At 35.7% G+C, this 18544-nt stretch overlaps 1 protein-coding gene across 4 annotated transcripts; it reads right to left on the bottom strand.

Annotated features, from left to right (window-relative positions):
* Positions 1-850: 850 nt before the first annotated feature.
* On the bottom strand, positions 851-6436 carry LOC127812310 (GPN-loop GTPase QQT2-like). 4 transcript variants are annotated; one of them, XM_052352735.1, is made up of 8 exons: positions 6253-6436; positions 5316-5398; positions 4274-4341; positions 3687-3810; positions 3316-3542; positions 2641-2931; positions 1492-1697; positions 851-1355 (listed from the first exon to the last, which is right to left on the bottom strand). In XM_052352735.1, the coding sequence occupies exons 3-8, from the start codon at positions 4325-4327 to the stop codon at positions 1076-1078; spliced, it is 1182 nt and encodes a 393-aa protein (XP_052208695.1). In that variant the 5' UTR covers positions 4328-4341; positions 5316-5398; positions 6253-6436; the 3' UTR covers positions 851-1075. The 4 variants fall into 4 exon arrangements, with proteins under 4 accessions (XP_052208695.1, XP_052208692.1, XP_052208694.1 ...); XM_052352732.1 differs by lacking the exon at positions 5316-5398; XM_052352734.1 differs by lacking the exon at positions 5316-5398 and having other exon boundaries at positions 1498-1697.
* Between the last annotated feature and the right edge of the window lie 12108 nt (positions 6437-18544).

Below are 18544 nucleotides of genomic sequence, written 5' to 3'. Positions count from 1 at the left end.
GATAGAATTTGTTAAAATGAGTAAAATAAGATTGTATCAAGATAATATTACAATATTTTTTAAATCTAAATATGAAATGATCAAGATAAGTCTGTGAAGCATTCAATAATCTCTATCGGACTATTTGTTAAAAATTTTGAAATATACTAAGAATTACACTTTTATGAGATGAGAAACATATAGGTCATTTTTTTATTTGTAAAATCCTAGATAAATTTATCTTTTCCTTACCCTTTAAATAAATTTATTTATAAAATTTTAAATAAAAAATCACATGACTTTTAAGTTGTCAAATAAATTTAACAAACATAATAAAAAACACTTTTATCCGCAATACATTCCCTATTTTATTTTTTTCAACTCATATTTGGAATAATAAATATTGCCTAAATAAATAATGATAAATGTTAGGGAAATTGCTTGATGCAAAATTTCGACCTCCAATTTTGGAACCAATATCACCATACTCGTGATTGTTTTACAATTTTGCAAATTAAGGCCACGTTTGGTTCACAGACAGATGCTGATTGCTTATTCTGGAAATAATAAGCAATTTTTAGTCTTAGATTTCAAACGATTGATTAGCAAAACTACACTACAAAATATCATGTATGTATTTAATCATATCTTATGTTTGGTTAATAAAAAAATAGACACTATATATATAATGCAAAAACAACAATATATTAGAAAAATTTTAAAATTTTAAATATTAATACTTGGGGGGACAAAATGATCATTTTGTCCATTATCCTATCCTTTGGATAATGTATCCCAATTCCCCTGAGATTATGTTATCCTGCATTCAGATGATTACCAAACTCTTCTAATTTACCATCCCACATGTTCATAAACACAAACCAAACACCAAGTAAATTTTATCCACCAATTTATCTTGTCCTATCCCACGAACCCTAAAGAGGGAAGTTTAAGACAAAAACCATCCAAGCTTTACAGACAGGCATTCACTCGCAGGATACACAGACACAGAGACAGACAGCAAGCCCTGTACAAAGTTTTGGGTCCAGAAAACTTTACATGAAGATTTGAACTAGAATGAAAAATTATCAACCGCTTAATCTCCATCCTCGTCGACAAAATCCTCCTCCTCCTCCTCCTGCTCATCCTGCTCATCCTCTTCCTCATCCTCCTCAAAGTTGTCAAAATCCAGATCATCCATCACTTCATCTTCTCCCATCATGTCCTTATCGACTTCTCTATCCTTCAAACCAGTGCTCAGGATCGCAGCTTCTCCCCCAGTCTTCTCCATGTCTTTCCTCAGGTTTTCCATGTCCAACCGCCAACCCTCTTCCTCCATATTCTGCTCATCTGCCCGCCTCTCATTGAGATCAGCCCTAAAAATAGGCAAGCAAATGGTGCAACAATAAAAGTTTGTCAGCGTTCGCAAGAATAAGCCACAACAAGCCCATAAGAGATTCATACTGCACAAAAAAGACATTAAAAAGGGAACCGGGAGAGGGCAGTACATACTCGTACATCTCAATGAACTCTTCAGCACTATCATCAATGGCCTTGAAGAAAGCCTCCATTCCTGCACCAGAAACTGCAGACACTCCAGCAGATCTTAGATTCTTGTAGAAGTCGTCGAGAGCAAAAGAGAGGCTACGGGTCAGCGTTGATGCGTATGAATGATCTGAATCAATCACTTCATGAAATGCCTTAAAGTCTTCCATCCACTGCCCCAGAGAAGTAGTAGCATTGCATTACTCAAACCAAGTTAAACGAAAACAGAAGGCCTGAATCTCTATAATTGTAAGAGACCAGAAAAATTGAGAATGAAGGAACAGATGGGAGTCCAGACAAAACTGAGGGGCATCAGCCATATGAGAGGGTGCAAAGATACATTAAAATAATGTCATTTTATATTAATAAAAATACTAAATAAATAACATTTAAAAACATGAGAAAATAAAGCAAGAGTTTTGAACAACAAAATGTTTCAGTGAAACAGAAAAATCTAAGTCTCACCTACAAACTCCACTACAACACCACAATTCAGAAATGACATAATTATAACATATTTCACACACGTATTAATCTTGATACTCTACATTGATTTGACTTCTTTGAACAGCAACGGCATTTATTAACAGCTTAGTGTGTACAACCACCTCATAAAAATGACACTTTTGAAGCAACAAATTTACTAGTGTTTTTTAGTGAATGGTTAAATTTTGAAACTGTAAATATCAATCTATCTATATTCAAATCATGTATTGGTTTTCAACAACATCCAGCAACCCATCGCCGACAACTTAAAAAAAAAAAACCAAAAAGATAAAACAGACAAAACAAAAGACAAAACTTCCAAGTTGCTTTCAAGCATAACGAATTTTATAAATTACAAAAGCATAAAACAACGATATTTTGATCCATCAATGTCCCGACCACAAAAAAATCCCATAAAAGTCAGTACAGATGATATTTCTTCTGAAAATAAGACCATAAAATGCAAACATTATATTTTCAGCAATTACACTCTTGAAGTCAACTTTGCAAATTTAAAAATGTGAAGAGTAGTCAAGCTTCTAGCACAAGGAAAACAGTATGGTATGTGAAAAAACAATTGTTCAACAATAAAACAGACAAGTAGTCATGTCAATAAGAAATAAATTTTACCTCCAAAGCAAATTGATGCTGGGCCACATCAATCTTGTTAAATGCCAACACTAAAGGCAACTGAGTCTTGTAGAGGATGCTGCAAGCAAAAAGCATATTGCTCATGAAAGTTGGTGGATGGGCCGAACCAGGTGTATCTACCACATAAGCGATCACAGTAGGAAAGGTTGATGCAAAAGCTTCAGTTATTATTGCACCAGAAGCAGACCAGGTCAATGTCTCAATCTGACCAGGTGTGTCCACAAGAACATAATCTAGCTGATCTGCTCGATTTTCTATAATAGAAATAACCTGGATTGACATGTCTACTGCTTAGTATACAGTCAAAAAGTAGTCAAAACTGGACAAACATACATGTAAAAGTACATGATTAGTAGAAAACATAAAATTGTTTTGATGAAAATTTGGCATAAACTAGAACTGTCTAAACTCTAAACCGATCACTGTCATAAATAACCCAGCTTCATAACCATTCAATAAGGACTCTTGCAGAAGTTCACAGTAGGTGTTACAATAAATTGGTTTGATAAAATAAATGGCATGCAAATATGACCAATTCCACTTATCATAAACCACAATGTATCTGCATCAGTTCTTAATACATGCAGAAATGCAAACCAAACATTTTAAACGGCAATTTAATAATATTTAAACATCCTGAAGAAGTAATTTTACCTCATCAAACCTGGTGGAGAATAAGTTGAGCGATGTTAAGATTCCACCATTAGGACCAACATTGAACTGCTTCATGACTTCCTTGTATTTGACTGTATCTCTGATATCAATATTTGAACCAAATGGAAGTGTCGTGATAGCAGGGTCAAGATTCATTACGTAGCCCCGAATATTTGAAGCTTGTGTGTGACAAACCAGGCGATGAAGAAGAGATGTTTTTCCACTCCCTAATGGAGAACAAAAACAAAAAACAAAAGAAAAAATAAATCAAGACCCATCTAGTAAAACAAGAAAAAAAACATAGTAGCAAATCACTTCAAAATCCTACTATATCTCCACAGTTAAATACAAACACAGATCACTAAATATACCAGCCATTCCTACAACAATGATTACAACTGGTTTTCTTTTGAAATTGTTTGATGAAGTCCCTGCCCCTGCAGACTTGATGCACAACTGCTCCATGGACTTAAAAACTTCATCTTTCTCTATACCCTAACACAAAAAATGAAACAATAATCAATTGACAAATATAGCCTGGTAACATGGAGGGGGGGGAAAAGGCAAGAATAAAGGATTTTTTTTTTTGTAAAAATACTACAATTTTAAAACTTATTTTAAGAAAATACTACAGTTTTCAAACAATTTATAAAATTATGACAATGGAAATTTTAACCAGACAGAACTCGCTCCCTGTGAGGAGGGAGTTACTGTGGCACCAAGGCTGATTTGCACTTGGTGAATAATCGAGTTTTCCACAATAACTCGCTCCTCTAATAGAGTGAAACTCGCTCCTATGAGGAGCGAGTTTCACTCTATTAAATTTTCCATGCTAGCATCCAAAGTTGACTTAGAAAAAATTGTAGTATTTTTATAAATAGTTGAAAGTTGTAGAAATTTTTAAATAAGTTTTAAAATTGTAGTATTTTTATATAAAAAAAATCAGAATAAAGCGTACCCCCTCAGCTTCCTTTTCTGTAGTCTGTTTGTTTGGTGAGCCAACAAATGACATTTGCTCAACTGCACCTATAATGGGAACACGTCAGAAAGGAAGAAATCATATTTGCATCAAATAGAAGGCAATAAACAACTAACAAAACCATACATAATTCATACAACAATTGGAAAACCAATAAGTCTTAATCACAAAGTTTCTTTTTTCACCACCTTCTCCTCAGCATAGTGATTTTCCATATTTGTATGCTTCAATGAATTACTAAACAGTGTTCGATATTTCCATATAAGAATCAATGCCAGTTGAACCCCACTAAAACTGTAATTTGACAATCTCCATTGTCCATTGAGGTTGCATGGAGGGATGAATGGTGATGACCACTAATATAATTTCAAACCCACACATTTGAGCTCCACTTTTACCACTCACCAAGTAGTGGTTGGGATGAACACTATTATTTAATGATTAAATACATTAAAAACCTAGGTAAAATACTCTGGAACCAATTCCCTAAACTAACCAGCCTAACCATCAGATTTTATGTACTGAAACCAGATCTAAGTAAAATAAAAACACATAAAATTGAAATAGCTCATTGAAAGTACAATAGCTCAAAATAACTAGATAATCTGTCTCCAATATGCACAGGAGCACATAACAGCTAAGCAATATGAGATCTCCATGACTGAGTTCCTAATCAAATAACTGCCTTACTCCTAAATAAAAGACTATTGCTAGTTTTATCCTTTTAATTAAAGGTTGGAGAGATTGGGCTTTGTTCGTGTGAACTGATTTGGGCCACTCTGATCTCTCCCAATCAAAGCAATCAATCAAAGTTGGTTGGGCACCATAATCAGACTCCATTTGATGTGAAGCACAACCTACTCATCCCTAGCTCGTAAAAATGTAGACTCAATATTATACATGAACATGACATAAATGATTATTAACTTTGTTACTGATTGAAAACAACAAATGACATTTAGATGAATAAGCATGTGCTTAGAATTGCATTACCTATCAAAGATCTGCATTGAAACCTTACCTCTTTACTCTTGTAATGGATGAACTCACAATGCACATCTGATAAGAAGTGTCTTGGTGTATATTATTTGAAGACAGTATTGTCTAGGTGGATGAGACAAAAGAAAGAGTGAATAATAAACTCGAATTGTCTGAAAAACACCATAGAATCCAAAGTCTTAAGTTCAGTAGCATCATATCACGAGGCTGATCAAGATATTCTTAATGAGATGTTCAAATGCTGGCATCAATGGACTTCAAAGATAAGCCTTATGATATTTTGATCAGGTGGTCAACAAAAAGGTGGAGATTCCTGGGTGCTCTCGTATACGTGGGGTTGAAACCATGGCTATACTTGGCAGGTAATTATGACAGTAACCAGTATACATGGGGACTTAATTAATTTGATAATGACTCTGCTCTGCAGAGATGGTTGCAGGACTATGAGGGCATGCCAAAAAGGAATCGAATTGTGAGCGAAACATACGAGAAGTTCTACACACCGCAAGGATAAAAACATGGAAAGGGTGCTACGTGGATGGTATCTTCTTTCAGAGGCATTGGAAAATCAAGGGGGTTTTCAGTAGTGGAAAATGTTTTTCTAGTTTCCGATCTCCAATTTTCTATAAAATCTTTGGTCTTGTTTACTTGCAGAGAAAACTCAATTTTCTCATTTTTCAACTTTATATGTCTCATTTCCAGAAAATCCGCTATGGCAAACAATCTAGAAGTTGTTTGGTTACCAAGAAACTCATAGAAATTGAAAGCAAAACAGGGAAAAACGAAAGCGGCAAACTCAACAATCATGCAACCACCACCTACTGAATTGGCACCACACGACACACTAACACAGAAACAGCACAAATTGGAAGCAAAATAGCACAAGGAAATCAGAAATCACAGAGGCATACGCACAGTTTCGGTGCCCGGAGAAATTACATACGGCGGTTCAGACGTACCTTTTTCTCCGTCCATCGCCTCCCACGATTACAGAGTACTCTTCCTCCTCCTGGGCCTGTGAGAATTCAGAATGTCGAATCGAACGATTTAAGGAAAAGATTTCTAGGGCTTCGATTATAAACGAAAGGCACGCCGACTCAGTGCTCTGGAGAGTGAAGGCCTTCTGTTGGTAGACAGCTGGTACTTGTTGGATCCATTTATTACAACAAACATATTTTATTTTCTATATTTGGAAATAATGAAAAATATTTTAAATGTCAATTAATTCCAAATATGGACTTCAATTAATTTCCTAGATAAATTTAAATTTAAAATTAAAATATAAATTTTATTTTATTTTTTTAAATTATTCTCAATGTAATAAGTGAGAAGAAGATGGGAAAATAAATATTATTGGTATTTTTTTATAAACTTTATTTATTTAAATTCATAAAATTTATTTTTATATTCCACGTGTGTTTAGTGAAATTTGATTCAGTTAATTTGAAACCAATTCGATTAAAATTTTAATTTTATAATTTTAATAATTCGAATTGAATTATTATCTGGTTTGAAACAAATTATTAAAAAATAAAAATGGGTTATAGGGACATTTTGGGAAACCCACCATAGGAGATTGCTGACAGCCGGCAAGTATTGTTGCGTGGCGTGTGCAAATGGTTTTGATTGAAATTTATTAACTAATTAAATTAAATTAAGAAATAAAATAAAATTGAATGGTTAACTTAAAAATTTAAATTAATTGATAATCGAAAAAATCAAACTCAAGCCGTATAAATCAAATTAAATGGATTAAATCAAAGAAATCTAAAAAAAATCAAAGAAAATCGAAATAATCAATAGAAAACACACAAAATTAAAGAAAATAACGTCATTTTATAAATATCAAAATAATATTGTTTTAAAGTTCAATTGGTTCGATTAGTTTGATTTTTTTAACCAAAAAACTGAACCAAAAATTGAACTTTTGAAAAAAATTAATCGAATCGAACAGATGCAAGAAAAAAATCGAACTAAACTTATGACGACTCCACCCTTGGACACCTTGGTTGAGGCATTAAGAGAAAGGTGTCAAAAAGAAATGGTACCTACTGAGGTTATGGGGGAACACATACACACAAGACTGAAAAAGATAACAAGACTTTATAAATAACTAGGCAACATGCTGCTGTGTACAATGGGTCATACTTCTGTAAAGTCACAGAAAAAGACAAAATAAGACCCACAAAACTATATATCTACAATCCAAGCACACGCCAAAACTCCCAAAGATCTTTCGGTCGTGGACGACTCTGTATACAACTAGACGTCGGACCCTACTTGGTTAGGCTCCCCGTTAGCCAAAGTCTTGCCCCTACCTGGAATAATGCAAAAACAAATGAGCCACAAAAGCTCAACAAGTAACATAGAATAAAAGGCAAGAAGAGTGAGGAGAACCATCCATAGATGACCATAAATATCCCACTGACGCACGGAATAAGGAGGGAAGTCATGTAAATGCAAGTTCCAAGCCACTATAATGTATACATAGACAAAATGTGTGCTTCTACATTACCATCACAACACATATAACAAATGTAGCAAGAAAATCTAGGTCCCACACGAGTCCTGCCTTACGACCCACTCAAGCTTACATGAGTTCGACACTCAAGCCACCTAAGCTTGATGGTGCGTAGGGGACATTTACACACACATAACATGTTTTATGCTCATAACCATGCTCAATAGGAAAAACAACATACACATGGTACATGCATAGGATCTCTTCACTTTAGATGTATAAAGCTAGCTCACTCATTTAATCATGGACAATATGTATGGGATGTGTTTATAGACAAGGAAACTCGAGCCAAGAGAAAGAAAAAGGGAATAAAAAATTGCATGAGGCTTTTAAGCCAAAACAGGGGCTGTCAGTTGACAGATTGCTTCCAATCTGTTGACAGACAGAACCCCAAAACCCCTGATTCCTCTGCTTTTCTAATACGAATCCTAGGCAAGATGGCTCAAACTCTTGCCAAATCTTTAACCCAACAAAAGCGCATCATTCCCAAGTCAAATTGGGGAGAGCAAATCCCCTTGGAAGCGTTAAAGAAGAGATTAGACAAAGAAAAACAAGTATGTTACAAGCACATAGAGATTTATTCCAAAAACAGAGGGTTTAGGTAGAAATCCTTTCTAACAACTGAAAATCCAAGTTAAAAACCATAAGTAGGGATTAGAACTTGCCTTAGATTGCTTTTCTAACACCTTCTAGCATTTCTTGCCCCTTAACTCCTCACGTAACTTTCCATACATAGGGATTTCCAACTTTTCTTAGCTACAAAACAGGGGACAAATTGGATTCTAAGCTAGAGAAGGGCTAATAGATAGGTTCCATACCTTGAATTCTTCCCTTGAGACCTCTAGCAACCCCTAGAAGAAGAGATTGAAAAAGAAGGAGAACCCTAGTAGCTAGAAGCTCTCTCTCTCCCGAAGCTCTTTACCGCCTCATGCTTCTCTCCCTCTTAAACCAATCCCTATTTATACTTCCCTAATTTTATTTTAATGTAGTTGCTAAATATCCAGCCCACTTAAGTCCCTTAATCCTTTCTTCTTACCCCTTAATCCTCTTTTAATTAGAAGCCCTCTTATCTGACTTTAACATTCCAAACTTACCCTTTATGTTGACTTGCTTCCTTCCCCCCTTGACTTTGAATTTTCGACCTCTCTTGCTTACTCCCTTGACTTGTCATCTCTTCCACTTGGCTTCTTGTTCTTCTTTAGCTTTACCTTCTTACACCTACCAAATTAAATTCCAAGTTAATACCATTTCACATAAGAGGAAATTTCCCAAAATAATAGTATAACCATCCCATAATAACGGGGTGTTATAAGTTCTCCCCTCTTATTAGAATTAAGTCCCCCAAATTCATACCTGGTCATTCAAATAGCTGAGGGTAGGCTTGTTTCATTTTGTCTTCCAACTCCCATGTAGCCTCTTCTGGACTATGGCGTTGCCACTGCACCCTTACATAGAGAATACTTCGGGTCCTCAACACTTTTTCTTTACGATCCAAGATGCAAACATGAACTTCTTCATAAGATGCATCCTTCCCCACCTCAAGAGTCTGGTAGTCAATGATATGATTAGGATCAGGCACATATTTACGTAGCATGGATACATGGAACACATTATGCACATGTGACAACTGTGGGGGTTACGCTAGGCGGTAGGCCACAGATCCCACTTGCTCTAATATCTCAAAAGGCCCAATGTACTAGGGAAAGAGTTTCTCGGTTATTCCAAACCTCCACACGCCTTTCAAAGGCATAACTTTCAACATCACATAATCACCAGTGGCAAATTCCAATCCTCGTCGCTGCTTATCTGCGTAACTCTTCTATCTGTCCTGGGCAGCCTTCATACAGTCTCGAATCATTCGAATTTTCTTTGTCATCCGCTCTACTATTTTCGGTTCCAATGTTGCCCTGTCTCTTAGTTCCTCCCAACATAAGGGTGATCTACACAGTCGACCATACAAAGCTTCATATGGCTGTATTCCAATGCTAAAGTGATAGCTATTATTATAGGCAAATTCTACCAAAGGTAGATGAGTGTCCCAGCTACCTTGAAAGTCTATCACACAAGCTCGCAACATATTCTCTAATGTTTGTATGGTCCGTTCTAACTGCCCGTATGTCTATGGATGGAATGCCATGCTAAATCGTAATTGAGTCCCTAGCATATCTTGCAAAGCTTTCCAAAAATGAGAGGTGAAGCGCAAGTCACGATCGGATACAATCGTAGATGGCACTTCGTGCAACCTTACAATCTCCTTAAGGTACAATTTTGCCAACTAACTCAGGGAATAAGTCTTTTTCATTGAAAGGAAGCGCGTTGTCTTTGCCAGTCTATCAATAATCACCCATGTGGCATTGTATCCTTTCACCGTCCGAGACAAGCCAATAACAAAATCCATGGCCACATCCTCCCATTTCCACTCTGGTATGGGTAGGGACTGTAAGGTATATGCTGGTCTCTAATGTTCTGCTTTCACTTATTAACACATAAGACACCGAGATACAAACTTGGCCTCATCTCTCTTCATGCCATCCCACCAAAACTGACGTCGTAATGTCTGATACATCTTAGTCATCCTTGGGTGTACAGTGTACCGCGCTCCATGAGCCTCAGTAAGAATTCCTCGTCTCAAGTCCTCATCGTCAGGCACACATATTCGACCTCTATATAACAATAGCCTATCCTCGCACTGGTTGTATCCCAAAAGAGTGAATCTCTCCATATCCCCTGTGATCTTGGCTAATAGTCTATCACCTCCTTGACCTGCCCGAATCCGATCAGTCAACTCTGGTTGCACCTTCACATAAGCACAATATAACAGAAGCTTCTTGTCCGTAGGGGTGATAGTCAACTCATTCATATGCTCCAAGAGTTCTCATTCATACACCACCATTGCCGCTGTAACTGCCCCACAACGGCCTTGTAACACCCCACTTCTCAGGGAGTATTATAACTTAGGAGATTTGGGACTTATTATTTTTTTTTTCCATGCTGAATTACTCTAATTATTCTCGAAATTCTCCTAGACCTATCTAGTGCTCGGCGAAATAATTCATACACTAGAATATAAATAAAATCTTATAAAGCGGAAGTTGAAATCGAACCTGATCATAGCATCTCATGTATCAATAACCGAGCATAGTACTTATTACAAAGTTCTCATGATACATTAGCTTTCAAAACATACATTCTTGCTATACATAATACTTGAAATATTCACGTTATAACAAAACATGGTACACCTGCTCATTCCTCGATAACTCGTGTCGTTACACATCTTCGATTTTCGTATCATCACTGCAAGTCCCGACTGGAACATTTGAATATTCCAGGGACAAAGCCAAAGTTAGATGATGAATCATCTAATTAAGGGTACATAAAACATATTTTGTGTATGAATGCAATGTCTTACTCATCGTAAGGGTCAACTGCACCCTTCATGCTACTCACCATTTTTGCGGCCACCTCTTTCGAAGCCGGGGTGTATAGGGGCACCCTTGGTAAAGCAACAGTACTAGTTTGTACTCCTTACGACCACAATGCACGTGATCAATGATATCAACATGTACATATGCATTTCATAATATGTCATGTATGTAGTCTACGTGATGGATATATATCAAAACATGTCAATATGATGAAAGCATCCTCGGAAGACTGGAGTTTGAAACATAAATCACGTACAACCAATCATTTTCCATAAAACTAAATCCAGTTGGGAAGTACCACTTACCTCGATATTCGTGCCTTGCCTCAAAATACGTGCATCACCTCGATTTACTTGCCAACCTCAAAATTCGCACAAGTGTCTTCAACTTTAGCCTCAAAGCATCCTAATCACTATATTTATTTAAATAAGTATTAAAACTTATTTTTTCATAATTTCTTGTATTTTCTTTATTTTTCTTTCTATTTCTTCCTATTTTTCCTCAATAAATCCAAACTAAATATTTCTAAAATATTTTTCTCAAATATCTCACTACAAAAATTCATAAAATAATATTTCTAAATTTTTAGAATTTTCTAGAAAATTTTACTTACCTTGATTTAGCTCATCAGGCTTCCTCGGTATACGTGCCCTAACCTTTAGACGAGTGGCCGAACCATTTTATTGCCCAAAATTTTCAAAATATTAATAAATATTCACTTCTTATTTTTCGAGATCTTTCTGGAATTTTTTGACATTTTTTATTTTTTTTTCCTTTTTTTTCTTTCTTCTTCTTCCTCCCGCCTCTGCTCTTGCAACTCCCTCATTTTCTTTTCTTCTTCTTTCTTTTTTCTTTCTTTTCTTTCTTCTTTTTCTTTTCTTCTTATTCTTCTTCTTCTTCCTCATTCTCTTCTCTTCTCTTCTTCTTCCTCCCCTGCCTGTGCTCGAACCAGCCCCAGCCCCAACCTCAGCCCGCCGCCGCTCGCCCTGCTTCCGGCCTGCCTCCACCCTCGTCGCCTGTCATCGGCTTCCCCGACCGCCGCACTGCTGCTAGCAGCCGTTGATGGGCGCGGCTAGTTGCAGCCTTGCTGCAACTAGTTGCGGCCATGCCATGACCGCGCTCGCTCGTTCGGCCGCTTCCCAGGCCTCCACCGAGCTGCCTCAACTCCGTCGTGGTGTTACTCCGCCCGTTGGCCGCCATCCGCTCGCTGCGGTACTGCCATGGCCGCGCCTCCATTTCCCTTCCAGTTCTCTCTCTTTCTCACTGCTTCTCAATCGGCCAGCTCCTTGCTTATTTATAAGCAACCCACCCATCTTCTTATTGACTTACCCATACTTCTTGGCATGTAACACACTCCAATTACACCCATATTGATTTACAGGGCATGGTTTCGGGTTGCAGAGGCGTGGCTTGAAGCTGCAGGGCATGGCAAGTTGCAGGGGATGGCTGCCATCTACGCACACACACTCACACAATCTATATATATATATATATATAATTATATATTACACTTTTAAATTAAGAAAATTACACATTAAATCCCAAATTTCATCCCTATTACACTTGAGCAATTCCTTAATTACAATTATACCCTTAAACACTGAATTAATTTGCATTTCGATATAAAAAACGCAAAATTAATAACTTCAAAGTTACTCAATAATGACAATTTTGCCCCAGTGTACTCATCGGGCTATTGTTTCATCCTGAAACTAGTGAAGGGTTGCTCATTACGAAAAATTGAAGCCCCCTAAGGCTTCCGTTGACTTCCCAGAAGTCCCCTACAACAATTCAGTTTTACAGCCTAAATGGCAGCCGTATTTTAGCTGTATCGAAAATCGTTCCCGATCCGATTTCTTTCCATACCATAAATCATATCTTAGAACGCTCATTGAGACCATATCATTTTCCTTAGACAATTTCACCCTGAGACATTCCTTACAGCCGATTCGGTACTTATAACTACTATCAAACCAATTTTTCAGTATTCTAAACCTATCGAAATTACGTGGCAACCTTATGCCGAGATGGGGTCTTACAGGCCCAAAGCATCTGCCACCACATTAGCCTTACCAAGGTGGTACAAGATCTCGCAATCATAATCCTTAAGTAACTCTATCCAACGCCATTGCCTCATATTTAATTCCTTTGAGAAAATAAATACTTAAGGATTTTATGATCAGTGTAGATCTCCATTTTCTCTCCATAAAGATAATGTCTCCAGATCTTCAAAGCAAAGACCACTACCGCTAACTCTAGGTCAGGGGTAGAGTAATTCATCTCATGCTTCTTTAATTGCCTAGAGGCATAAGCATTTACGCGCCTTTCCCACATCAGGACACAACCCAACCCTGAGTAAGAGGCATCATTATATACAGTAAACCCTATTCCACTCTTAAGGATGGTCAAGATCAATGGGGTAGTCAGTCGTTGCTTCAATGATCATTTGTATTATTTAGCCATTCATATTGTTAGCCATATCAACATCCTGTTAGCCTTTTTTAATGATAATTGATGATAGTTAACGAATTGTATACTAAATTGAAGTTAAGTGACATTTTGGATACAAATTGAAGTTTAGTAATTTTTTTTATATCCCAGTACAAAGTTTAGTGATCATTTATGCTATTTAACTTACTAAATCTAAGGTAAGGCCAACCTTGTCCTGTGATTGGTGCCAATCACGAATCCTACTTCTTGGGTCATGACAAGAAGGCAATAAACGTAATAAAAATGATATAAAAATATCAATGGGAGGGAATATTAATGTTTGACATACCACCCCTATTAATTATTGATCTACTATTTGTAGAATAAGGCATTTTTTTTTTCAAAATAAACCCTTAATTTTCTCTTGGTAAAGCCTAATAGAATTGTAACCTAGGGGCCAATTATAAGAGTTGTGAATTGGTTGTATCTCTTATAAATCTCGGACATATTTTGATCAATAAAAGTATCTTTCTTTTAATACTTGGCAATGCATTCATCTTTATGTTTTCCTGTTTAAATGAAGTCCAAAGAGTGTAGCGACATCAATCGGATTATGATGAGATCATACAAATGAGACCGAATGATTTATGCTTTATTCTTAAACTATTCCTACTCGTAGGACTATAGAGTGGGGCCTCTGTTGTATTGACAAGACCGATACACACTATGCATGCTCGAAAGAGGATAGTTGATCTCTTTGACTACTTATGTGGTGACACTAATGCAAGTGTGTAGATGCTCATTGTTGAATGAGTTCACTGAATGACCTAACTCGAGAACACCCAAATGCTAATTCTTATTAAATGTCAATTGGGAGTTCTCTGTGACGATAGGTGCTAGTAGGCCCTTGACCTAAGGTACCACAATTATCTTACATGAGAAATGTCATGCTTTGATGGCATTGTACGAGGTCCAGGATGATGGATCTCTAAAAGGGTGATTATTGGGTATGATCCAAATCATATGAAGATAGGTGAGCACGCAAAATGGGATCTATTGACCTTTGTAAGAATCTCAAAAGGTATATGCCTGATGTGAATGATGAAGTCACAACTTAAGAAGTCATTGGCCAACGCGGATAGTTGAGAATTAATAAGAGTTATTAATTCAACTATAGGAGTTGTAGACTTACCATTCGTGTACATAGTGGTAGTTATTGGAGGTTTGACATTTCACCTTACTTCTAGACCATACCGAGGTATTATGATAGAATGATCGAATAACATTGGAACTCATCATGGAAATGTTCATCAAAAGTGTCATTTTCATTTCATTATGATATAGGGGCCATGATATGTTGCTAGACGTCAATTTTGGTTTAAGAGCAAGATGATAATTTTTGGTCATCTGATGACATAAATTATGAATCTTAATTAAATAGTTTGATCTAGAGCAGGATTCTTTAATTTCCCTTTACCATCTTCATAGTGAACCTGTAAGATCACATACAAACAAAGAGAAGTTTTATGAAAAATTCAATGGGACCAAAAAATGTTTTGATTTGGATGAATTCGTGAATTTTTTGGGCAAGTAACATTCCCGAAAAAGTCCATGAGATGTAAAAAATGAGTAAGAAAGAAAACTGGATGGAAATTGGTAAGGGGCGACATATGACGTGGCTCGGGATAGGCTTAGGCATGGCTTAAGGCCTGCGTGCGCACAGCCTAGCACAGTCTGTGTGCCCAACCCAGTAACAAGCTAACCACAGCCCAACATGTTCAAAATGTGCCGGGACTTGGTTTCCAACCCTAGTTTGACTAGGGTTTGGTTTTCTCCCTTATTTAAGGTCCTGAATAGCCTTTGCCTTAGGGGAACAACTTTGGGAAAATTAGGAAAAGTTGAAATTGCCTCCAAGGAAGTAGAAAAAAGTTTTCAAGTGACTGAATGCAGAGGATCTTGAGTTCTTGGTGCAAGAAGACCCGTGGGGCGTGCTCCTTGACATTGATAGAGCTTTTTCTTTGGTGTAGATCATTTATAGAAAGTGAGAGACATCTTGAGGCACAAAGATTCAATTTTTCACACGTTGGATAACCAAAAGTTGGTTCATCGTTCATTAATTTATATTCATAAAAAATTATATACATGCAAACTAGATCTGGTCTTTTTGGATTTTATGATTGGTCAAAGAGTTTGGTTAATCCAAAAATTTTAAATTTTTGCTGCATGCATTTTGTTCTATGAACTGATTGAACTTAATTGTATGTATATTTTATTTAATTTTCATCTTAATCTTGTGCTATTTTTTCTATATAAAATGTATATTTATATGGATTTTACATTATTTGAATCTTTTTTTTTTGTAAGAATTCAGTAAAAGATATTATTTTAAAGATTTGGACGTAAAAAGATAAGAAAAAAATAATATTTTAAAATTAATATTATAAAATAAATAAAAATAAATAAATATTTTATATAATTAATATTATAATATAATTAATAGTATATTAAATATTATATATTATATTATATTATTTAGATATATATTATATTATTTATATATTTATTATTAAGTGAAGTGAATGTGTGAACTAGGGTGGCTTTGCATATGCCTATATATAATAATCAAAGTGGGATTTTGGGAGAAGGAGCTGGGCTGCACAAATGAATTAATAAGCGGAGAAGGCAACGGCAGAGTAAACAAGAATTAAGGAGATTGACGTGGAAGCCGCACATCAATCAGCCATAGCAGCCCCTCGTGCACGTATAACAAGCCGCAAGGCTTGGCCAACGGAAGCAACAGCAAGAAACGGATGCAAGCGGGGCAGATACGTTGGATCCGCTCCAAACCAGATCTGGTTTCAGATCTTGGCAAGGGGCTTCTTTCATTCTTTTCAGTTTTTGCTTCTTTTTTTTTGTCAATAATTGTTTAGGAGTTCAACCCTGCCAAATCTTGATTGATTTTGAGAATATTTTATTCATTATGAATGGCTAAATAATTGTGTAAAGTTTCTAAAGCGTCCTATACATTGAGACTTTATTAATTTACTCAATTTTTGATTATGATTATTATATCAACTATGTTTTTTTTATTCTAAACTTAAAACTTGTAATTGCTTGAACGCCAATTATATGATTTTAGATTTCTTATGAAACTAAATATTGATAAATAAGGAATAGACTTTGGACAAAATAACATGTATTAATTGAAGAAGACATTCATTTGATTACATGTGTAATTTTTTATTATAATTGTAATGAATATTTTCATATAATGAATACCTATACTTAATGTGTTCTTTAATTCTAATTCATATAGATATATAGTAAGTAAACTTAGTTGAATAAACTTGTTAGATCTAAATATAGACTAACAAATAAATTAGAGTGCTCCGTTGACATAGTTCGTAATCTAATCAACAAAAAAATGAGGTAATTTGATAAATTGGATTTGTTAGGTAAATTTAGAAAACCCTAAATCTTAATCAATTGATTTTTAAATTTAGGTAATTGTTAGTTATATATTAATTAATTTTCTTAATTAATCAATTATCTAAATATAATTAATTGTAAATAATTTTAGTATTTAAAAGATTAGTAACCAATATCTTATTCATCACTTTACTTGTCTTGGCCACGTATACTTGCGTGCTATTCATGGGTTATATAAAATCACAAACATCTAGCATTGAATATGCATTGCTTTCGGTTCAATAATTCTAACAATATTAGGGTGTGTTTGATTGAGGGGTGGAAAGTGAAACAGAATTCTAATTTCATGGAATTCCAATTCTCACCCCACTACTTAGGAATTCCAATTTCTTGATTTCAAGAAAAATCTTCATTTTTTGAACTAAGATGGAATTCAAATTCCATGAAAAAAAAAAAAACTATTTGATAGAATTTCTTGAAATTTGGATGGAAAATGAATTCCACCCCATTTTTTATTTCTATCAAACGCACCCTTTGTGAATTTCTGTAGAATCATTTGAACTCTTAGCTTTAAGCCTAACTTTTCTCAAGCAGAAAGAAAAATTTGCTTCATGTTTGATTCATTTTCTTGATCTCATGGATGGTTTTGCTTTCTATGAGAGCTAGCATTTTCAACATAGAAACAAGAAGGAATTGCTTCTCCAAGAACTCGAAAATTAACGCAAAGCACAGCATCTTTTTCTTATATTTATGACAATGGAATCCGAAGCACAATTATTATATATGATAAGACTTCTTCCATAGCATATACCAAATCCATATAATTATATATGCTGCTAAAAGTACTGTCAATCCAAGCCTATAATTTATGACCCGAAGATCTGCTATAAACTTCAGCCAACCCTAGAAATCATACAAACAAGGTATCATGTTAGATGCACTCTGCTTCATAAACATATAAATATATATACTGAGAAGATCTAGAGAGAGAGAGATTACTTGCTACAGTCATTTGCGGGGCTAAGGGTGAAGCTTGTGGTAAGCTGGCACAGTTTGGGAAGTTGATTAGCTGTTTCACCGTTGATAGGTAAGTCTTTTGCAACTTTTGTAAAATACTCACACAAATCCTTCTTTTCTGAAGGGGAAATAGGAGCGATTAACTTATCAAACTCTTTACAAGAGGAGCAACAGTTAGGGCTTGGGGTGGTGGCACCCCGGCCTTCCAAGAAAGGCATACACGGTTCAAACAGCCACACCTTATTTTCAAAATTAATCGCACCAATTGGTGTTGGATTTGTTGTAATCACAACCAAGACCATCAGACTTGTCAACATCCTTACCCAACAAGCCATCTTCTACCTTATTCCTCGCTAACTCACGCACAAGCAAAGGAGAAAGAGAGAGAGACTGATAACCCCTGGAAAAATTGGTGATGAACAATGG

The sequence above is a fragment of the Diospyros lotus genome, chromosome 10, assembly GCF_014633365.1.
Source record: "Diospyros lotus cultivar Yz01 chromosome 10, ASM1463336v1, whole genome shotgun sequence".
In the NCBI taxonomy this organism is placed as follows: domain Eukaryota; kingdom Viridiplantae; phylum Streptophyta; class Magnoliopsida; order Ericales; family Ebenaceae; genus Diospyros; species Diospyros lotus.
Note: the sequence above shows the minus strand (reverse complement) of the source record. Positions and strands in the feature narration are given on the sequence as shown.